This window comes from Rana temporaria, chromosome 1 (assembly GCF_905171775.1).
Source record: "Rana temporaria chromosome 1, aRanTem1.1, whole genome shotgun sequence".
In the NCBI taxonomy this organism is placed as follows: Eukaryota; Metazoa; Chordata; class Amphibia; order Anura; family Ranidae; genus Rana; species Rana temporaria.
The window spans coordinates 27,379,931-27,403,674 of record NC_053489.1 but is presented as its reverse complement, the minus strand read 5'-3'; the positions used below and the strand labels follow the sequence as shown (position 1 = coordinate 27,403,674).

The 23,744-nt window shown below is 43.8% G+C and overlaps 1 protein-coding gene across 30 annotated transcripts in view; it reads left to right on the top strand.

The window, feature by feature from the left end:
* CELF4 (CUGBP Elav-like family member 4) overlaps positions 1 to 23,744 on the top strand; it is a 1,399,301-nt gene that overhangs the window by 1,310,239 nt on the left and 65,318 nt on the right. For 20 of the 30 annotated variants that reach the window (XR_005746938.1, XM_040336067.1, XM_040336062.1 and 17 more), the window contains one exon: positions 1,205 to 1,348. Coding sequence is in view for 29 of the 30 variants with exons in the window: in XM_040336067.1 (XP_040192001.1) it covers positions 1,205 to 1,348 (144 nt within the window). In the remaining variant the exon portion in view is untranslated. The remainder of the gene's footprint in view (positions 1 to 1,204; positions 1,349 to 23,744) is intronic. The other 10 variants (XM_040336074.1, XM_040336066.1, XM_040336069.1 and 7 more) reach the window with 1 other exon arrangement.

Sequence of the window (23,744 nt, the reverse complement as noted above, 5' to 3'; positions counted from 1 at the left end):
TTTTTTTTTCTCCTGTTTTTAGGACACGAAGGGTCCTATAACGAAAGGGAATAGAACTTTTTTGTTGTTGTTATATTTATTTATTTTTATAATGAAAGGGAATAGTACTTTTGTTTTTTATTTTATTTTTATAACGAAAGGGAATAGTAGTTTTTATTTATTTTTTATTTTTTTATAACGAAAGGGAATAGTAGTTTTTTTTTTAACGAAAGGCAATATTACTTTTTATTTGATTTTTATGTTTTTTATAACGAAAGGGAATAGTACTAATGCCAAAAAATTATATATACATTTTATTATATAATGATTTGTAATAATAACTCTTTCGCAGTCCAAGTCTGTATTTTTTTTTATATATATATATATTGCTGCTGATTCTTCTATTTCCCGGTCTCGTGTGCTCTTTAACTTTTTTTTTTCTCCTATTTTTTTTATAATGAAAGGGAATAGTACTTTTGTTTTTTATTTTATTTTTATAATGAAAGGGAATAGTAGTTTTTATTTATTTTTTATTTTTTTATAACTAAAGGGAATAGTATTTTTTTTTTTTTTAATGAAAGGCAATATTAATTTTTATTTTATTTCTATGTTTTTTATAACAAAAGGGAATAGTACTAATGCCAAAAAATAATATATACATTTTATTGTATTATGATTTGTAATAATAACTCTTTTGCAATCCAAGCCTGTATTTATTTTTTATTTATTTTGCTGCTGATTCTTCTATTCCCCGGTCTCGTGTGCTCTTTTTTCTTTTTCTTTTTTCTCCTGTTTTTAGGACCAGAAGGGTCCTATAACGAAAGGGAATAGAACTTTTTTTTTGTTGTTATAACGAAAGGGAATAGTACTTTTTTTTTTTATATAATGAAAGGGAATAGTACTTTTGTTTTTTATTTTATTTTTATAACGAAAGGGAATATAGTTTTTATTTTTTTATTTTTTTTTATAACGAAAGGAAATAGTATTTTTTTTTTTTTTTTATAACGAAAGGGAATATTACTTTTTTTTTTATAAAGAAAGGGAATAGTATTAATGCCAAAAAATAATATATACATGTTATTGTATTATGATTTGTAATAATAACTCTTTTGCAATCCAAGCCTGTATTTATTTTTTATTTTTATTATTTTGCTGTCGATTCTTCTATTCCCCGGTCTCGTGTCTTCTTTAACATTTATTTTATTTTATTTTCTCCTGTTTTTAGGACCCGAAGGCTGCAACCTGTTTATCTACCATCTGCCCCAGGAATTTGGGGACGCCGAGCTCATGCAGATGTTCCTGCCTTTCGGTAATGTCATCTCCTCGAAAGTGTTTGTGGATCGGGCGACAAACCAAAGTAAATGCTTTGGTGGGTAAAGATAACAAAATAATTAGCTTCATCCCGGAATAAAATAAAAGGGATTTTTTTTTTCCTCTTTCTCTCTAAACACTCACCTGTTAGACTGCTTGATTTTATTTGAATCATTTTTTTATTTTTTTTTTATTTTTTTCTTCTTCTCCCCTTTTAGCCTTATGCTTTGTCTTGTACGCTTTAGGCACGCTTCGGAAGCAATTTTCAGATGTAATAAATAGGATAATGTTTTTATTATTTGGAAAAGGGGGGGAGATGTTAAGGGCCCCATTCACACTTGCGCCGGACGTGCCCATTCATCCACCCTTAAGCAATTTTTTTTAATTATTTTTTTTTTTTTTATGCCCATATTTTATGCACAGGTGTTATTACAAAATGGATGGTAATGCAACCATGGCACATACACTATGTGACTATGGGGTCCATTTATAAAAAAAAAAAATGTTTTAGCTCCATCTAGTGGTCATATTGCAGTATTTTCTTGGTTGAGATGTTTCATGATTTTTTTTTTACTATGGTCACTAGATGGCGCTGATAATCACAGGGAATTAACATATGAATCAAAATACTGTTAAAGTCTACGATGGGCAATGCTTGGGACTTTGTCCAAAGATTTTTATTTTTTTTATTTTTTTAACGAATAAACCTTATGACCTTGTGTGAATGCAGGCTGCTGTAAAGCCTTGGTCCACCTTGATTTTAGGTTTAATCACTTGCCAGCCTCTTCTAGCCCTTGGGGACTCCATCAGGAAAGAAGAGTTGTCATTGCTGTCTATGCGTTCTCGTCCCATCGACAACCCCCCCGGGACAGGAAGTGAGGAAAAATCTCCCCAGTGGGGGGTCACAGACAGAAAGAAAAAATCCTGACAATTCCCCATGCTATCCAAAGTTTAAAAAAAAACGTGACTGAAGTTACAGTATCTCACAAAAGTAAGTACACCCCTCACATCTTTGTAAATATTTTTATCATATCTTTTCATGTGACAACAATGGAGAAATGACAATGTTGTGTAGTGAGTGTACAGCTTGTATAACAGTGTACATTTTCTGTCCCCCTCAAAATAACTCAACACACAGCCATTCATGTCTAAACCGCTGGCAACAAAAGTGAGTACACCCCTAAGTGAAAATGTCCAAATTGGGCCTCAAAGTGTCAATATTTTGTGTGGCCGCCATTGTTTTCCAGCACCGCCTTAACCCTCTTGGGCAATGGAGTTCACCAGAGCTTCACAGGTTGCCACTGGAGTCCTCTTCCCCTCCTCCATGATGACATCACGGAGCTGGTGGATGTTGGAGACCTTGCGCTTCTCCATCTTCCGCTTGAGGATGTCCCACAGATGCTCAATAGGGTTTAGGTCTGGAGACATGCTTGGCCCGTCCATCACCTTTACCCTCAGCTTCTTTAGCAAGGCAGTGGTGGTCTTGGAGGTGTGTTTGGGGTCGTTATCGTGTTGGAATACTGCCCTGCGGCCCAGTCTCTGAAGGGAGGGGGATCATGCTCTGCTTCAGTATGTCACAGTACATGTTGGCATTCATGGTTCCCTCAATGATCTGTATCTCCCCAGTGCCGGCAGCACTCATGCAGCCCCAGACCATGACACTCCTACCACCATGCTTGACTGTAGGCAAGACAGTTGTCTTTGTTCTCCTCTCCTGGTTGCCACCACACACGCCTGACACCATCTGAACCAAATAAGTTTATCTTGGTCTCATCAGACCACAGGACATGGTTCCAGTAATCCATATCCTTAGTCTCCTTGTCTTCAGCAAACTGAAGGCTTTCTAGTGCATCATCTTTAGAAGAGACTTCCTTCTGGGACGACAGCCATGCAGACCAATTTGATGCAGTGTGCGGTCTATGGTCTGAGCACTGACAGGATGACCCCCCCCCCCTTCAACCTCTGCAGCAATGCTGGAAGCACTTATACGTCTATTTCCCAAAGACAACCTCTGGAAATGACGCTGAGCATGTGCACTCAACTTCTTTGGTGGCCCATGGTGAGGCCTGTTCTGAGTGGAACCCGTCCTGTTATACCGCTGTATGGTTTTGACCACCGTGCTGCAGCTCAGTTTCAGGGTCTCGGCAATCTTCTTATAGCCTAGGACAGTGATGGCGAACCTTGGCACCCCAGATACATTTACCATGATGCTCATGCATTATGCAGTGTAGCTGAGCATCATGGGATATGTAGTTCCAAAACATCTGGGGTGCCAAGGTTCGCCATCACTGGTCTAGGACATCTTCATGTAGAGCAACAATTCTTTATTTTAGATCCTCAGAGTGTTCTTTGCCATGAGGTGCCATGTTGAACTTCCAGTGACCAGTATGAGAGAGTGAGAGCGATAACACCAAATTTAACACCCCTGCTTCCCATTCACACCTGAGACCTTGTAACACTAACAAGTCACATGACACCGGGGAGGGAAAATGGCCAATTGGGCGCAATTTGGACATTTTCACTTAGGGGAGTACTTGCTTTTGTTGCCAGGGGTTTAGACATTAATGGCTGTGTTGAGTTATTTTGAGGGGACAGCAAATTTACACTGTTATACAAGCTGTACATTCACTACACAACATTGTAGCAAAGTGTAATTTCTTCAGTGTTGTCACATGAAAAGATAGAAGAAAATATTTACAAAAATGTGAGGGGTGTACTTACTTTTGAGAGATACTGTAACTTCAGTCATGTTTTTTACATTTTGGATAGCATGGGGAATTGCCAGGATTTTTCCTGTGAGATACTGTATGCTTTAAAGTTTGCATGACGCCAAAACTTTCCTATTAGTTCTGGATAGAGTGGGGAAAGAGTTTTTACTGATATTTAGAGCGATTGCACTTCCCTTCCTGTGCTGCCGACAACATTTTATGAGCCAAAACGTTTTTTTAAGTAGAGGTAGCGTAGAGGAATACTTTAATTTTTATAGAGGGAAAGTGCCAAAATAAGAACATCTACGATCCTTTTTTTTTTATTTAATTAAGACGCTTGTATTAAAATGTCCAACGTGTTTCGGAGGTAGAATCCCCCTTCGTCAGGGCTTGATACTGTTGAACACACATTCTGGGCTAATTAAAGCGGTTCCAAAGGCTAAAGGCTTTTACTCTTAAAAAAAAACAGCCTTTTGAGTGCAGCAGCCCTCAAGCCCCCCCATACTCACCTGAACCCCATCGCGATCCAGCAATATGCACAAGAGCCTCGGCTTTCGGGGGACTCTCCCTCCTCATTGGCTGGAGCCGTTGGCTCCTGCCGCTGTCAATCACAGCCAGTAAGCCAATGAGGAGAGAAGGGAGGGCCAATCACAGCCAGCGAGCCAATAAGGAGCACCATTGGCCATTGTGCTGATCATTTTTGGAAAAGATTCAGGGACTTTTCTATGTTTTCATTGAAATGAATGGGCTGCCCTACATGCGAATGGAGAAAAACGCGTGGAAGCGCAGCCATGCTTGGTCACACCTGTAGAGGTGAGCCAAGCCTAACTGGGGTCTGGAGTGATCATACTAATGACCTCTTAAGCCTCATACACACGATCGGACTTCTACAGTATCTGACTTTTCCGTGGATTTTACTCCAAAGGGCGTTGTCTGTGAACTTGGTATGCATACAGACGGCAGGACTTTTTCAGCCAAAGAACTATAATAATAGACCTACTACGTGTTTTTTCTGCTCATTACCGCCACCCTTTGGGCAACTTCTGCTATTGTTGTCTGATCTTTAGCATTGGTTCTGAGCATGCATGTTTGTCCTTTAGTCCAATGAACTTGTGTACACACGATCAGATTAGCCAACGTAGGACATCTGTTGCCGGAAAGTTTGTCTGTTCTCACAGCGAACATTTGTCCGATGAAAAAGCGATGGAGCGTACACACGCGGTCGGATTGTCTGAAAAAACAGGTTCGTCGGAGGTTTGTTGTCAAAAAGTCAGGCCTTTAGAATGCTTCCAATTTTATTTCATTCTAGTGCAGTTGAACCTCGAATTACGAGCATAAACCGTTCCAGGAGTATGCACGTAATCCAAAGTACTCGCATATCAAAGCGAGTTTTCCCATTGAAGTCAATGGAAACAAAAATAATTTGTTCCGTATTGACTTCAATGGGATGCAATGCCAAAAGCGGCCAGAGGTGGCGCCAGAGAGCGACGCAAACGTCCAAAAACCCAGAGGACACTTTGGCTCGTTTCATGCTCCCCGAACCTCAGGCCAAATGAGGCACTGCAGGCCAATGTTCGGCTTTTCTCGGCTCCTGCGCCCCCGTACCTCAGGCCAAATTAGGTACTGCAGGCTTATTTTTGGCTGTGTTTGGCTTCTGCACCCCCGTACCTCAGGCCAAATGAGGTACCACAGGCCTATTTTCGGCTCTGCTTGGCTCCTGCGTCCCTGTACCTCAGGCCGAATGAGGTACTGCAGGCCAATGTTTGGCTTTTCTCGGCTCCTGCGCCCCCGTACCTCAGGCCAAATGAGGTACTGCAGGCCTATTTTTGTCTGTGCTCGGCTTCTGCACCCCCGTACCTCAGGCCAAATGAGGTACCACAGGCCTATTTTCGGCTCTGCTTGGCTCCTGCGCCCCCGTACCTCAGGCCAAATGAGGTACTGCAGGCCAATGTTTGGCTTTTCTCGGCTCCTGCGCCCCCGTACCTCGGGCCAAATGAGGTACTGCAGGCCTATTTTTGGCTCTGCTCGGCTTCTGCGCCCCCGTACCTCAGGCCAAATGAGGTACCACAGGCCTATTTTCGGCTCTGCTTGGCTTCTGCGCGTCTGTACCTCAGGCCAAATAAGGTACCACAGGCCTATTTTTGGCTCTGCTCGGCTTCTGCGCGTCAGTACCTCAGGCCAAATGAGGTACCACATGCCTATTTTCGGCTCTGCTTGGCTCCTGCGCCCCCGTAGCTCAGGCCAAATGAGGTACTGCAGGCCTATTTTTGGCTCTGCTCGGTTTCTGCACCCCCGTACCTCAGGCCAAATGAGGTACTGCAGGCCTATTTTTGTCTGTGCTCGGCTTCTGCACCCCCGTACCTCAGGCCAAATGAGGTACTGCAGGCCTATTTTTGGCTCTGCTCGGCTTCTGCGCCCCCGTACCTCAGGCCAAATGAGGTACCACAGGCCTATTTTCGGCTCTGCTTGGCTTCTGCGCGTCTGTACCTCAGGCCAAATGAGGTACCACAGGCCTATTTTTGGCTCTGCTCGGCTTCTGCGCCCCCCATACCTCAGGCCAAATGAGGTACCACAGGCCTATTTTCGGCTCTGCTTGGCTCCTGCGCCCCCGTAGCTCAGGCCAAATGAGGTACTGCAGGCCTATTTTTGTCTGTGCTCGGCTTCTGCACCCCCGTACCTCAGACCAAATGAGGTACCACAGGCCTATTTTCTGCTCTGCTTGGCTCCTGCGCCCCCGTACCTCAGGCCAAATGAGGTACTGCAGGCCTATTTAGCTTGAATTCTGCAAAATCAACACTCGCAAACCGAGTCAGATTTAAAAAAAAAGTTGATCGCAAATTAAAACGCTCTCAAACCAAGTTACTCTTAAACCGAGGTCCCACTGTACACACATCATTCAACAGTACCAAGCCCTGATAAAGGGGAGAACCTTTGAATCCCTGAAACGTGTTGCCTTTTATGATTTAGGAGTCTAAATAGAATGTAATTTGGATTTTATATGTTCTGCTTTTGACACTTTTCTCTTTGCACATCCAATTCCTACTCAAGTGGCCTTTTGCCCAACACAGGGATTGAAAATGAAGTGAAATCCCCCCCAATGGTTTCACAGACAAAATTGAAAGTATTCTTCCCAAATCTATAAAAAAAAAAAAAGTTCTGGTTGAAATGTTATTGGATTCCAGCAGCAAGAGAAATCTGCCAGCATGGGTGTCTCCCTTATAAAGGACAAACTAACTGAAGGCGATCAAGGCAGGGGGGCAGAGTTGGAAATATTCCAGGGAGATTTCACCATTGGGAAGAACGGGGTCCCTTAAAGGGACAGTCCACCCAGACGGGACATTTTCACTATAAGTGGCATCTTTAGGACATAGTCACCCTCTGGCTTGGGGATTTTAGGAGAAAGTTCACAGCTGGGTTCTAACCAAGTTTGGTGTCTCATTCCCCCCTCGACAGTAGAGATGTGCCTGCCTTTGTCCATTCCTTCTGCTGTATTCTCAGTGATATACAAAATAAGGTCAAATTCCCAAGAGATATAAAAAAAATATCAAGGGCGCTAACTCACATCAACCAAAAATAGGAATATATCATTTGAAGTGTATGTAAAGCCAACTTTTTGAGGGCCCATTCACATTTTAGCTTTTTTTTTACATGCCTTAATGGATGTTATGGCACATATTACTCTTCATTGTGATATAGTAGCCCTTTAATTATGAATAGGCTACCAATACACCGAAAACAGACTAACAAGTTTCGGCCGTTAGGCCTTAATCAGGGGGCCTGATTAAGGCCTTGAGGCCGAAATGCGTTTGAGTTTGTATTCAGCTGTATTCCACTATTTTGTAATAAAGGATGACCCTGTATGCTGATTTACTGGGATGCATGCGTTTTCTGTGGACCAAATTAGAGCAGATCGCTCCAAAACAAAGTATCAGTTGTCCTCAGAGCAAGCTTCCCCAATGGAAGATTTTGTCCTGGTGTGACGACTCTAATAATTTGAAATTCCCATTGAACTTTCTGCTTCAGTGACAATGGTCACCAGGACAAAAAGAGAGGGGGGATCTCTCCCAGCAGAGACACAGAAAGCAATAAAAACCTGACAGGGGTTCTCACCATTCCTTACTCTGTTTGAAACTTTTGTCTTTGTATAAACTTTAATTTTGGTGCTCCCTGATCCTGTCACAATATATAGTGTTTTATACGCTACTTAATAAAGGGCAGGAGTGAAAACATTGGTGTAACACTGTATACTTTAACTACCCTATGCTCCGCATTGTCCCTCTACCCAGGCGGCCTTTTACCAAACAATTTGCCAACAGACCCATTAGACAAAACGAAACGCTTACCTGTTATTTCTAGTAAAATATCTCCACAATGGAAAAGTTACAAGAACCTGTTTGACATGACCGCTGATCAGCGTTTTATTCATCTGTTAAGTGGCATGGTTGCTTTCAAGCTGGAGCGGGCTGGTTTGGTTTACTACCATGTTTCCCCAAAAATAAGCCGAGTCTTATATTTAATTTGGCAACAGAAGACACAGTAGGGCTTATTTTCGGGGTAGGTCTTACCATGTAATGTGTCGTCTTCTCTTCTCCCCCACTCTCTTCCTGCCTGACAGGACTCCCCAGTGTGAACTGAGTTAAAATGCTTGTAAAATCCTATAATCCACTCTATTACAGTATTATATAATGTATAATGTGGTTGTTTCTGTAATATAATTGTATCAAATACCTTCGTTATAGCGCCGCTCTGCGCTTCTGTGACCCGCCAGAGCTCTCTTCCCCACAATTATATTACAGAAACAGTATTACATAATACTATACTAGAGTGGATTGTAGGCTGTTACCAGCATTTTAAACTAGGGCTTATTTTTGGGGTAGGACTTATATTGCAACCTTCCTGGAAAATAACGCTAGGTCTTATTTTCGGGGTAGGGCTCACTTTCGGGGAAACATGGTACGTTCCCATACATAACACTATAGAACCAATTAAATCCATGGTGTTGTAGGTTTGTGCTGTTTGGATACTTCAGTTCCATTGACAAAGAACTCCACTGAGTGCTACTAAAAGTCAGGAAAAGAAAAATCACAATGTTTTTTCCTTAAAGGGTCTTTCCACCCAGGACTGATAATTATTTGGTGGATGGTAAAGAGATGACCCCCCCAAAAGATTTTTCTGTCTCTCATGGATTCTATTGGTGAACTCTCTGGCCCGGATTCTCATGCGAGTTACGCCGGCGTATCTCCAGATACGCCGTCGTAACTCTGAGTCCGAGCCGTCGTATCTATGCGCCTGATTCTTAGAATCAGTTACACATAGATTTGTATTAGATCCGACCGGCGTAAGTCTCTTACGCCGTCGGATCTTAACTGCATATTTACGCTGACCGCTAGGGGCGTGTACGCTGATTTACGCATAGAAATATGTAAATCAGCTAGATACGCGCATTCACGAATGTACGCAAAGCCAACGCAGTACAGATACGCCGTTTACGTTAGGCTTTTAGCAAGTTACCCCTGCTATATGAGGCATACATGAGGCGTACCAATGTTAAGTATGGACGTCGTTCCCGCATCGGATTTTTTAAATTTTACGTCGTTTGCGTAAGTCTTTCGCGAATAGGGCTGGGCGTCATTTACGTTCACGTCGAAAGCATTGGCTTCTTGCGGGTTAATTTGGAGCATGCGCACTGGGATGCGGTGCATGCGCCATTCCTAAAATGCGTCATTTACGTGGGGTCACATAAAATTTACATAACACACGCCCACATCTATCACATTTGAATTAGGCGGGCTTAGGCCGGCCTATTTACGCTACTTTCGTTTGAGAATACGGCACTTGCCTGTAAAAGTTGCAGAGGCGTAACGTAAATAGGATAAGTTACGCCCGCACAAAGATACGCGATTCTACGTGAATCCGGGCCTCTGTGTTGAGTTCTCAAGTCTTCACACCTGTTGCACTCATTGTGAGAGGTTCCAACCATCCCTAAGGCCGGGGTTCACACTGATACTACACAACAGTCATACGACTATCATCCTACTTTTCTCTGCGACGTCAGTCCTACATCAGTCCTACATTGGTCCGACATCCATCCGACTTGAATGAACAGGATACTACTTTTATCCGACTTTGTGATAGTCTGACTTGTTCTTTGACCAATCAAAACAATCCCAGTGTGAGATAAATTTCTTTTAGGCTGGGTTCACACTGGTACGATACGACAGTCGTACTGCTTTGGGTCCGACTTTGCCCTGCGACTTCAAGTCAATGAACAGGGATTCAACTTAGATCCCAGACAATACCAGGCACTGTGTCTGGTATGAATCTTGAGGGGGAACTCCACGCCAAATAAAAAAAAAACAGGCATGGGTACCCCCTCTAACAACATACCAGGCCCTTCGGTCTGGTATGGATTTTAAGGGGAATCCCCTACGCTGAAAAAACGTCATTGGGGCCCCCCAAAATCCATACCAGACCCTTATCTGAGCAGGAAAGGGGGCGGGGACGAGCGAGCACCCCCCTCCTGAATCGTACCAGGGTGCATACCCTCAACATAGGGGGGGTGGGTGCTTTGGGACAGGAGGGGCCCTGCGCCCCCTACCCCAAAGCACCCTTTCCCCATGTTGATGAGGACAAGGGCCTCTTCCCGACAACCCTGGCCGTTGGTTGTTGGGGGTCTTATTGGAATCTGAGAGCCCCCTTTAATAAGGTCCCCCACCCTATGTGAATAAGTATGGGGGTACATTGTACCCCTACCCATTCACCTGGGGAAAAAAAGTGTCAAAAATAAAACACACTAAACAAGTTTTTAAAGTAATTTATTAGGCAGCTCCGGGGGTGTCTTCCGCCTTCTCCCCTCTCCAACAATGGGGCACAGTTTGTCCCAATGTAATTTATTAGGCAGCTCCGGGGGTGTCTTCCGCCTTCTCCCCTCTCCAACAATGGGGCAAAGTTCATCCCAATGTAATTTATTAGGCAGCTCCGGGGGTGTCTTCCGCCTTCTCCCCTCTCCGGCCTCTTCTCCGCGCTCTCCGGTTCTTCTCCCGGTGTCTTCTGCCGGGTTCTTCTGCCGGGTTCTTCTGCTCTTTTACCTGCTCTTTTGCTAGCTCGTGCCCGGTCTTCTCTGTTGTCTTCTTCCCTCTTCTCTTCTTCCCATGTTGACACGACTCTGTATTGCCGTGTGCGCGGTGCGCAGCGACTTATATAGGCTTGGGGCGGGGGTCACCGGGTGATGTCATCCGGTGACCCCGCCCCTTATGACGTCACCGCCCCATCATGCCCTGAGCGGTCCAATAGGATGCCTATAGTGTACTATGCTGACTATGCCTTTTAGCTTGGTGAAAACACTTTAGCTTGTGAGACAATGGTAGATTAAATAGGACTATAACGCTGCCAGAGACACGTGGGGAATAGACACACCACTGGAAATCGGCTCAGTATGTGAGCAATTTGTGCTGTGGCCCATTACCCCGTGTCATTTTTTTATACCATCTAGCCCTTCTGGTCCTTGTCTGCCTCCTGTGGCCACCCGCAGCTCTGCAGTTGTTTTTTGACACTTTATTCTTATTGAATGATTCAGTGACTACATATTTAAAGTGACCTTGCAGAAATTCGGGAAGACTGAGAATCTAATGCCGCGCACACACGCTCGAATTTCCGACAACAAATGTTCGATGGTACCTTTTGGTCCAAAATTCCGACTGTGTGTAGGCCCCATCGGACATTTTCTGTCGGAATTTCCAACAACAAAATTTTGAGAGCTGGTTCTCAAATTTTTAACAACAAAATCTGTTCTCGTAAATTCCGAGCATGTGTAGACAATTCAGACGCACAAAATTCCACGCATGCTCTGAATCAAGTACAAGACAGAAGCGCTAGATCTAGTAAAACTAGCGAAGATAGCACATTCGTCACGCTGTAACGGACTAAAAAGCAGAAAGCTGAAAAACGCGAATCGTCTCTCACCAAATTTATGCTAACACGAGATTAGCAGAAGGAGTCCAAAAGTTGACGCACTTGCTATGGATCTTCTGTTTTATTGTGCCGTCATACACGCTGTACGTGACCGCGTTCTTGACGTTCGCAATTTCCGACAACATTTGTGCGACTGTGTGTATGCATGACAAGTTTGAGCCAACATCCATCGGAAAGTTATCCACGGTTTTGTTGTCGGAATGTCCGACCGTGTGTATGCGGCATTAGTGGATATCATCCCCTGAGGAAGCCCACTAACTAGGGCGAAACATGTCAGGATTCACATCTATGCCACAAAACTAAAAATTACAGACCAAAAATATGAGTTATGAGTATTTGTTCTTTTATGTGAATATGTGAATTTAAAGTGTTGTTAATAAATACCGTATATACCGGCGTATAAGACGACTGGGCGTATAAGACGACCCCCTATTTTTCCAGGAAAAATTTGGGTTTTGGGATATACTCGCCATATAAGACTACCCCCTTCCTACTAGTCTTTCTGGAAGCTGAGGGGAACCCGGAACAACCACTGACAGGAACAACCACTGACAGAAACAGGCTTTTTTCAAATCTCACTGTGCCATTACATGCCTCACTGTGCCATTACATTACATCACATGCCTCACTGTGCCATTACATTACATGCCTCCACTGTGCCATTACATTACATGCCCCCACTGTGCCATCACTTGCCTCCACTGTGCCATCACTTGCCCCCTCTGTGCCATCACTTGCCCCCACTGTGCCATCACTTGCCCCCACTGTGCCATCACTTGCCCCCACTGTGCCGGCCAAGACGATCTCCCTACCTTATTTTTCCATGATAGGCGGAACACAAATTTTCCCAACAGGGCCTCTGTTCAGTGTTCCGCCTATCACGGATGTCCTCTCGTCCGAGGAACACTGAACAGAGGCCCTGCTGGGAAAATATGTGTTCCGCCTATCATGGAACAGTCTAAGGCCTCGTACACATGACCGAACATGTCTGCTGAAACTGGTCCGGTCGTGTGTATGGTCGTGTACAGTCGTGTGTACGGCCGACCGGACAATTTTCCGGCGGATCGGACAGGTTTCCAGTGGACAAATGTTTCTTGGCATGCTAAGAAACATGTCCGCTGGAAGCCTGTCCGTCGGACATGTTCGGTCGTCTGGACTCACCGGACATGTGCGGACATGTGCGCTCGGCCGAAAGCCCTCGAATGCGTCAAAGTGATTCGACACATGCGTGGAAGCATTGGCCTTCCAGGGTCGCGCACGTCACCGCGTTCGCTGTCCGCGGGAAATTTGGTCTGATGGTGTGTACAGCCATCAGACCAAAATCCGCCAGCGGACCTGTCCGATGAAAGATGTCCCCTACTTAATCTACCATTGTTTCATACAAATCGAGGGATGAGGTGCTTATGTTTGGTGATGATTTATCCACATTAGACTACATTACTTTAGCTTGTGGTCAAGATCTTTTTTTTTTTTTTTACATAAAATTTTTATGCAAACAGGGGGCATTAAAGCTAGATAGGTTCATAGATCACAACTGCTCATTCTCCCACATATACGGGCAAATGAACCAATCGTACCTTCACAGTTCACCCCCGATCTTCTTTATTTTATTTAGCAAATCGGCTTATCTAATTCAGCTCAACAAAGTTCTCTACGCATACTCTTTCAAAAAAAAAAATGGTTTATGACCCTTTAAGACCTAACTTCAATCCCGTTTCACTCAAATCCCTCAATATTTATAATGCAGAAATGTCCAAAAGACTATTAAAGAGGGATTAGAGGAGAGCAAAGCTGGACCTCTCGTTTTTTTTTTTTTTTTTTCTGCATTCCTCCTCGCAGCAATTGGGAATCATTTTAAAAAGAGCGCAGAAAAAAATAATAAAAAAAGTTGCCTTTGAAGTCGTCAGACACGTTTCCCGGATGGCCATAATGATGAATCTCGTTATACCTTACACAGAACATTACACAGATATTCTATTGTGAGACCAAAGAGCGTGGAGTTGTTCCGAATGCACTGAGAATTATTTTTGGGGGGAAAAGAGAGAGAAAAAACAACTTTATAGCTTTTGTTATATTACAGGCGGGTCTGTGAAGCTTTTCAGCATCACAAATGAATACATTGTTGGGCATTTTCATCTTTTTGTGAATGTGGGCAACAAACCGGAGAAGTCTGATAGAAGATGATATGTAGCTTTTGGGTAAATATGTAGACACAATGAGATCAGCGATGGAATATTCAAATAATTAGAATCAGGTTTTGGGGGAGTACTTTTGTTTTATTGATTTTTAGATACACACAGCAGTGGTCTCCAAACTGTGGCCCTTTGCTTGCTGTTATCTGGCTCTTGGGGCAATACTTCATCCTCTGACACCAACATTGGGGCATAATTCCTCCCAACTGATACCAATGATGGGGCACGGTTCCTCCCAGTGACCCCAACGATGAGGCACAGTTCCTCCCAATGACACCAACGATGGGGCACGGTTCCTCCCAGTGACCCCAACAATGAGGCACAGTTCCTCCCAATGACACCAATGATGGGGTGCAGTTCCTCCCAGTGACCCCAACGTTGGGGCACAGCCCCTTTCGAGTGACACCAACATTGGGGCACAGCTCCTCCCATTGACACCAACAAAGTGGCACAATTCCTCCCAATGACACCAACGTTGGGGCACAGCTCCTCCCATTGACACCAAGAAAGTGGCACAATTCCTCCCAATGACACCAACGTTGGGGCACAGCTCCTCCCAGTGACACCAACGATGGAGCACAGTTCCTCCCAATGACACCATCTTTGGGGCACAGCTCCTCCCAGTGACACCAACGATGGGGCACAGTTCCTCCCAATGACACCAACGTTTGGGCACAGCTCCTCCCAGTGACACCAACGATGTGACACAGTTCCTCCCAATGATGGGGTGCAGTTCCTCCCAGTGACCCCAACGTTGGGGCACAGCTCCTCTGAGTGACACCAACAAAGTGGCACAATTCCTCCCAATGACACAAACGTTGGGGCACAGCTCCTCCCAGTGGCAGCAATGATGGAACACAGTTCCTCCCAATGACACCATCCTTGGGGTACAGCTCCTCCCAGTGACACAAACAATGGGGCAGAGTTCCTCCCAATGACACCAACGATGGGGCACAGCTCCTCCCAGTGACACAAACGTTGGGGAACAGCTCCTCCCAGTGACACCAACAAAGTGGCACAATTCCTCCCAATGACACCAACGTAGGGGCACATCTCCTCCCAGTGACACCAACAAAGGGGCACAATTCCTCCCAATGAAACCATTGATGGGGTACAGTTCCTCCCAATGACACCAATAATGGGGTACAGTTCCTCCCAATGACACCAATGAAGGGGCACAATTCCTCCCAATGATAATAACGATGGGGCACAATTCCTCCCAGTGACACCAATGATGGGGAATGATTATTCCCACCAAATGACTCTCACTGACACCAAAGAGAGGGCATTATTTACTCCCACTGATGCCGGGACATTTTCTACTTCAAATTGCCACAGTCCGGGCCCCCTAAAGTCCGAAGGACAGTAAACTGGCCCTTTGTTTAGAACGTTTTTAGACCCCTGTCACACTGGAGAGACAGCAGCGGCTGTTTCAGTTCGGTTTGCAGGTGCTATTTTTTGCGATATAGTGCCTGCAAAGCACCCCAGTGTGACAGGGGTCTAAAGGTATTCTATTCCGGTGACTGGCCTAACATCCGTGTGCCTCAGCAGAAGTTGAGATTTATCAGCCCAGACTTCAGGCTTCAACTGTCCAGTTTTGGTGATCCTGTGTCTACTGTAGCCTCAGATTCCTGTTCTTGGCTGACAAATGTTGAAGCCAATGTGGTCTTCCCCTGTAGCCCATCCGCCTCAAGGTTCATCCTGTTCTGCACTCTGAGATACTTTTCTACTTATCACAGTTTCAAAGATCAATTATCTGAATTAATGTAGCCTTTCTATTAGCTTGAAGTCCTCTAGACATTGTTCTGTGACCTCTCTTATTAACAAGGGGGTAGATTCAGGTAGCAATTACGCCTACGTATCCATAGATACGCAGCGTAATTGCTAAGTAGCGCCGGCGTATCAACTTTCTGTATTCAGAAAGCTCGATACGCCGACTGTAGCCTAAGATACGACTGGCATAAGGCTCTTATGCCGTCGTATCTTAGGCTGCATTCTGCCTTTGGCCGCTAGGTGGCGTTCCCGTAGTTGTCAGCGTAGAGTATGCAAATTGCATACTCACGCCGATTCACAAACGTACGCGCGCCCGGCGGTCGTGTTTTACGTCGTTTGCGTTCGTCGCTTTCGTCGTAAGGCTGCTCCTGCTATTAGGAGGCGCAGCCAATGGTAAGTATAGACGTCGTTCCCGCGTCGCGATTTTCGAAATTTACGTTGTTTGCGTAAGTGGATCGTGAATAGCGCTGGACGCCATTTACGTTCACGTCGAAGCAAATGATGTCCTTGGGAAGTTTTCCCGACGGAGCATGCGCAGTACGTTCGGCGCGGGAACGCGCCTAATTTAAATGATCCACGCCCCCTACGGATCATTTAAATTACGCGCGCTTACGCCGGCCCCTTTTACGAAACGCCGTCGCAAATTACGGAGCAAATGCTTCCTGAATGAAGCGTAGCTCCAGTAATTTATGGAGGCGTAGCGTAAAAACGGTACGCTGCGCCGCCGTAGCAGTGCGCGCACCTAGCTGAATCTACCCCAAGGTGTTTCTATTGATGGAACTGCCACTCACTGGATGCTTTTTGTTGTTTTTTTCATTCTATTTAGTGTAAACGCTAGAATACAGCCGTGGCCAAACGTTTTGAAAATTACATATATACAGGTGAAACTCTAAAAATTAGAATATCGTGCAAAAGTTAATTTGTTTCACTAATGCAACTTAAAAGGTGAAACTAATATATGAGATAGACTCATTACATGCAAAGCAAGATAGTTCAAGCCGTGATTTCTCATCATTGTGGTGATTATGGCTTACAGCTCATGAAAACCCCAAATCCACAATCTCAGAAAATTTGAATATTGTGAAAAGGTGCAATATTCTAGGTTCAAATTGTCCCACTCTAATCAGCTAATTAAGCCATAACACCTGCAAAGGGTTCCTGAGCCTTTAAATGGTCTCTCAGTCTGGTTCAGTAGGAATCACAATCATGGGAAAGACTGCTGAACTGACAGTTGTGCAGAAAACCATCATTGACACCCTCCATAACGAAGGGAAAGCCTCAAAAGGTAATTTCTAAAGAAGTTGGATGTTCCCAAAGTGCTGTATCAAAGCACATTAATAGAAAGTTATGTGGAAGGGAAATGTGTGGAAGAAAAAGGTGCACAAGCAGCAGGGATGACCGCAGCCTGGAGAGGATTGTCGGGAAAAGGCCATTCAAAAGTGTTGGGGACTTTCACAAGGAGTGGACTGAGCCTGGAGTCAGTGCATCAAGAGCCACCACACACAGACGGATCCTCGACATGGGCTTCAAATGTCGTATTCCTCTTGTCAAGCCTCCTGAACAACAAACATCAGAAGCATCTTACCTGGGCTAAAGAAAATCAGACCTGGTCTGGTGCTCAGTGGTCCAAAGTCCTCTTTTCTTATAAGAGCAAATTCTGCATCTCATTTAGAAACCAAGGAGCCGGAGTATGGAGGAAGAATGGAGAGGAAACCAAGGAGCCGGAGTATGGAGGAAGAATGGAGGAAACCAAGGAGCCGGAGTATGGAGGAAGAATGGAGGAAACCAAGGAGCCGGAGTATGGAGGAAGAATGGAGAGGCACACACTGCAAGATGCTTGAAGTCCAGTGTGAAATTTCCACAATCTGTGTTGGGGAGCCGTGTCATCTGCTGTTGTTGGTCCACTGTGCTTCATTAAGTCCGGGGTCACCGCAGCCGTCTACCAGGAGATTCTGGAGCTCTTCATGCTTCCTTCCGCACACGAGCTCTATGGGGAGGCTGACTTCATTTTCCAGCAGGACTTGGCGCCGCCCCCACACTGCCAAAAGCACCAAAACCTGGTTCAATGACCGTGGGATTACTGTGCTTGATTGGCCAGCAAACTCACCTGACCTGAACCCCATAGAGAATCTATGGGGCATTGCCAAAAGAAAGATGAGACACGAGACCGAACAATGCAGCAGAAGAGCTGAAGGCCGCTATTGAAGCATCCTGGTCTTCCATACCACCTCAGCAGTGCCACAGGCTGATCGCTTCCATGCCGCGCCGCATCGAGGGGCCCAAACCAAGTACTAAGTACATATGCATGCTTCTACTTTTCAGAGGTCCCATATTGTTCTATGTACAATCCTTGTTTTATTGATTGCATGTAATATTCTAATTTTCTGAGATTGTGGATTTGGGGTTTTCATGAGCTGTAAGCCATAATCATCACAATTATGACAAATCACGGCTTGAACTATCTTGCTTTCCATGTAATGAGTCTATCTAGAGCACATTGTAGTCTCAGGTCATATAGAGCACATGGTAGTCTCAGGTCACGTAGAGCCCATTGTAATCTTAATCTCGGGTCATATAGAGAGCACATTGTAGTCTCAGGTCACATAGAGCACATTGTAGTCTCTGGTTCCACACTGTAGTCTTGGGTCACATAGAGCACATTGTAGTCTCGGGTCACATAGAGCACATTGTAGTCTCAGGTCATATAGAGCACATTGTAGTCTCGGGTCACGTAGAGCCCATTGTAATCTTAATCTCAGGTCATATAGAGATCACATTGTAGTCTCAGGTCACATAGAGCCCACTGTAGTTTCGGGTCACATAGAGCAGACTGTAGTCTTGAGTCACATAGAGCAGACTGTAGTCTTGAGTCACATAGAGGACATTGTAGTCTCCGGTTCCACACTGTAGTCTTGGGTCACATAGAGCACATTGTAGTCTCGGGTCACATAGAGCACACTGTTGTCTTGAGTCACATAGAGCAGACTGTAGTCTTGAGTCACATAGAGCACATTGTAGTCTCCAGTTCCACACTGTAGTCTTGGGTCACATAGAGCACATTGTAGTCTTGGGTCACATATAGCACATTGTAGTCTTGGGTCACATAGAGCACACTGTTGTCTCGAGTCACATAGAGCAGACTGTAGTCTTGAGTCACATAGAGCACATTGTAGTCTCCGGTTCCACACTGTAGTCTCGGGTCACATAGAGCACATTGTAGTCTTGGGTCACATATAGCACATTGTAGTCTTGGGTCACATAGAGCACATTGTAGTCTTGGGTCACATATAGCACATTGTAGTCTTGGGTCACATAGAGCACATTCTAGTCTCGAGTCACATAGAGCACACTGTAGTCTTGGGTCACATAGAGCACACTGTAGTCTTGGGTCACATAGAGCACACTGTAGTCTTGGGTCACATAGAGCACACTGTAGTCTTGGGTCACATATAGCACATTGTAGTCTTGGGTCACATAGAGCACATTCTAGTCTCGGGGTAACATAGAGCACACTGTTGTCTCGAATCACATAGAGCACACTGTAGTCTTGGGCCACATATAGCACACTGTAGTTTTGGGTCACATAGAGCACATTCTAGTCTCGGGTCACATAGATCACACTGTAGTCTTGGGTCACATAGAGCACACTGTTGTCTCGAGTCACATAGAGCACACTGTAGTCTCGGGTCACATAGAGCACACTGTAGTCTCGGGTCACATAGAGCACACTGTAGTCTTGGGTCACATATAGCACATTGTAGTCTCCGGTTCCACGCTATAGTCTTATTTAAGACATTCAGCACAGGTTTCCTTTAAATGAAAAATAAATAAACCGAAATTCTAGCACTAATATCTAACACAAAAATCAAATTGACGACAGAGCTCATATTAATAAACCCCCACACAGCTGTGGAAGCTGACCCCTAGCTGACTCCCAGCCTTGCTAAGTGAAATAGCGCAGTAGCGCGTTTTCAGTCCCGTATCGCAGACAGTCAGCTGTTCCTAAAGGCAGCAGCTTCAAGCAAACAGACTGATAGGGGCCTCTGTGTTTCCCGCTTCATTCCCACGTTATCTTCTCTTCTCACGTGTGTCCTGATATCTAGGAAGAGGCAGGAAGGAGCTAAGCGAGGCTAAAGAGCAGCGTGTAGGAATCCGATAGCAGTTTAATTTTGCTTTAGAGGAGAAAAAACACAAATGTTGCGATTTAGAGTAACACGTCGGCTATTGACTGCGTTTGGGTCTTGAATTGACAGATAATGTTCCCGAATGGTAAAATGCAGAGCTCGTTCCTAGAAGGCCACATTGTACAGAATCGTAACTTTAAAGAGAACCGGTCAGAGCCACAGCTGAGGCTCCATTAGGTGACTATGTAGTAGTGCTAGTTCTGTGCTTACCTCTGTATCTGTGAAGGGGTTTGTTGTTTGCTGGGTCGTCTCTGCTTCCTCCGTGGAAGTGCAGCCCACCAACTGTGCATTGATACTTTTACTGTACCGCAGGTCTACCGGGCAAGGCTTGTCTGAGTGAAAGCAACCCAATTTTTGAAGTACTGTAGGTTTACCAGGGCCGTCTCTAATGTTGATTGGACCCTGGGCAAACATTTTCTTGGGTCCCCCCATGTAATTTTGCTCTCCACCTGCTCTGAGACATACAATAATTATCAGCTAGACTTAAAATCAGTTTACTGTATCAGATCAGGCAGTGATTGTGGTTGGTTGCCAGAGGTTACAGCATATCATTACCACTTAGGCCCCATACACACCATAGAATCTATCCGCAGATAAATCCCATCGAATGGGTTTCAGTGGATAGATTCTATGGTGTGTACACTCCGGCGGATATTTATCCGCGGATATTTCCGAATTCCAGCAGATAGATATTTGTCGACATGCACAGAATATCTATCCGCTGGAATCGGATCCCACGGATGGATCCGCTGGTCTGTACAGACTCACCGGATCTATCCGTCCAAAGGGATTCCCTGCACGCGTCGTAATGATTCAACGCATGCGTGGAATTCCTTATATGACAGCGTCGCGCACGTCGCCGCGTCATAATCGCGGCGACGGCGCGACACGTCATCGCCAGAGGATTTCCGCGCGGATTTCAATGCGATGGTGAGTACACTCCATCGCATAGAAATCTGCGGAAATCTTTGAGAGGATTTATCCGTGGAAACGGTCCGCTGGACCGTATCCGCGGATAAATGCTCCCGTGTGTATTGGGCCTTACTGACTGGTTGCTAGAGGTTATAGCACACATTACAGCTCACTGATTCGTTGCTAGAGGTTACAGCACAAATTACAGTTTACTAATTAGTTGCTAGAGGTTACAGGACACGATTTCTTCTTGTTGATTGGTTGCTAGACATTACTGTACTGCAATACTGCTCACTGATTGGTTGCTAGAGGTTACAGCACATCATCTCTTCACTGCAGAGGGGCATGATATACATATAAATGCCCCCTTTATTTACATATGAATACTGCCAGCCTCAGCTATTTACATATGAGTGCCGTCACTATTTACATATGAATGACGGTTATTTACATGTAAACATTTTCTCATGTACATACGAGGTCTGTACAGAAAGTAAAGAGAAAACCCTGAATCTGAAGCATAAAAAAACATACATAGGTCATTACATTTTCACATGTTGGCAGAGTAGCTTCTTCTTCTTCTTCTTCTTCTTCTTCTTCTTCTTCTTCTTCTTCTTCTTCTTCTTCTTCTTCCTTCTTCTTCTTCTTCTTCCTTCTTCTTCTTCTTCCTTCTTCTTCCTTCTTCTTCTTCCTTCTTCTTTCTTTTTTCCTTCTTTTTTCTTTTTTTTTCTTCTTCTTCTTTCTTTTTTCTTCTTCTTCTTCTTTCTTTTTTCTTCTTTCTTTTTTTCCATCTTCTTCTCTTTTCTTCTGTACCGAATATAATGCCATAGCGGGCATAACTTTTTTGTTAACTTTATGTACTGTTGGGATTTCAATTTCACATGTTGGTAGAATAATATTTTTTCATCTTTTGTTTTTCATCTTTCGTCTTTCTTTTTTCTTCCTTGTTTTCTTTCTTTCTCCCTTTTACTTCTTTCTTACTTCTTCCTTTTTTCTTCTTCTTTTTCTTCATTCTTCTTCCCGATTAATCTGTACCGAATATAACACCATAGTGGGCATAACTTTTTTGTTAACTTATGTACTGTTGGGAGTTCAATTTCACATGTTGGCAGAGGAATTCTTCTTCTTCTTCTTCTTCTTCTTCTTCTTCTTCTTCTTCTTCTTCTTCTTCTTCTTCTTCTTCTTCTTCTTCTTCTTCTTCTTCTTCTTCTTCTTCTTCTTCTTCTTCTTCTTCTTCTTCTTCTTCTTCTTCTTCTTCTTCTTCTTCTTCTTCTTCTTCTTCTTCTTCTTCTTCTTCTTCTTCTTCTTCTTCTTCTTCTTCTTCTTCTTCTTCTTCTTCTTCTTCTTCTTCTTCTTCTTCTTCTTCTTCTTCTTCTTCTTCTTCTTCTTCTTCTTCTTCTTCTTCTTCTTCTTCTTCTTCTTCTTCTTCTTCTTCTTCTTCTTCTTCTTCTTCTTCTTCTTCTTCTTCTTCTTCTTCTTCTTCTTCTTCTTCTTCTTCTTCTTCTTCTTCTTCTTCTTCTTCTTCTTCTTCTTCTTCTTCTTCTTCTTCTTCTTCTTCTTCTTCTTCTTCTTCTTCTTCTTCTTCTTCTTCTTCTTCTTCTTCTTCTTCTTCTTCTTCTTCTTCTTCTTCTTCTTCTTCTTCTTCTTCTTCTTCTTCTTCTTCTTCTTCTTCTTCTTCTTCTTCTTCTTCTTCTTCTTCTTCTTCTTCTTCTTCTTCTTCTTCTTCTTCTTCTTCTTCTTCTTCTTCTTCTTCTTCTTCTTCTTCTTCTTCTTCTTCTTCTTCTTCTTCTTCTTCTTCTTCTTCTTCTTCTTCTTCTTCTTCTTCTTCTTCTTCTTCTTCTTCTTCTTCTTCTTCTTCTTCTTCTTCTTCTTCTTCTTCTTCTTCTTCTTCTTCTTCTTCTTCTTCTTCTTCTTCTTCTTCTTCTTCTTCTTCTTCTTCTTCTTCTTCTTCTTCTTCTTCTTCTTCTTCTTCTTCTTCTTCTTCTTCTTCTTCTTCTTCTTCTTCTTCTTCTTCTTCTTCTTCTTCTTCTTCTTCTCCTTCTTTCTTCTTCTTCTTCTTCTTCTTCTCCTTCTTTCTTCTTCTTCTTCTTCTTCTTCTTCTTCTTCTTCTTCTTCTTCTTCTTCTTCTTCTTCTTCTTCTTCTTCTTTCTTCTTTCTTCTTCTCTCGTCTTTCTTCCTCTCTCTCGTCTTTCTTCCTCTCTCTCGTCTTTCTTCCTCTCTCTCGTCTTTCTTCCTCTCTCTCGTCTTTCTTCCTCTTACTTCTTTCTCTCGTCTTTCTTCCTCTTACTTCTTTCTCTCGTCTTTCTTTTTTCTTCCTTCTTTTCTTTCTTCCTTTCTCTTACTTCTTTCTCTCGTCTTTCTTTTTTCTTCCTTCTTTTCTTTCTTCCTTCCTCTTACTTCTTTCTCCCGTCTTTCTTTTTTCTTCCTTCTTTTCTTTCTTCCTTCCTTTTACTTCTTTCTTACTTCTTCCTTGTTTCATCTTCTTTTTTCTTCATTCTTTTTCCTCCGTCCTCCCTCTTTTTCTGTACCGAATATAACGATGTAGTGAGCATAACTTTTTTGTTAACTTATGTAACGTTGAGTGTTCAAATTTCACATGTTGGTAGAGTGAAGCCTCGTACACACGATAGGTTAACCAGAGGACAACGGTCTGAAGGACCGTTTTCATCGGTCAAAACCAATTTTGTGTGGGCCCCATAGGTTATTTAATTTAT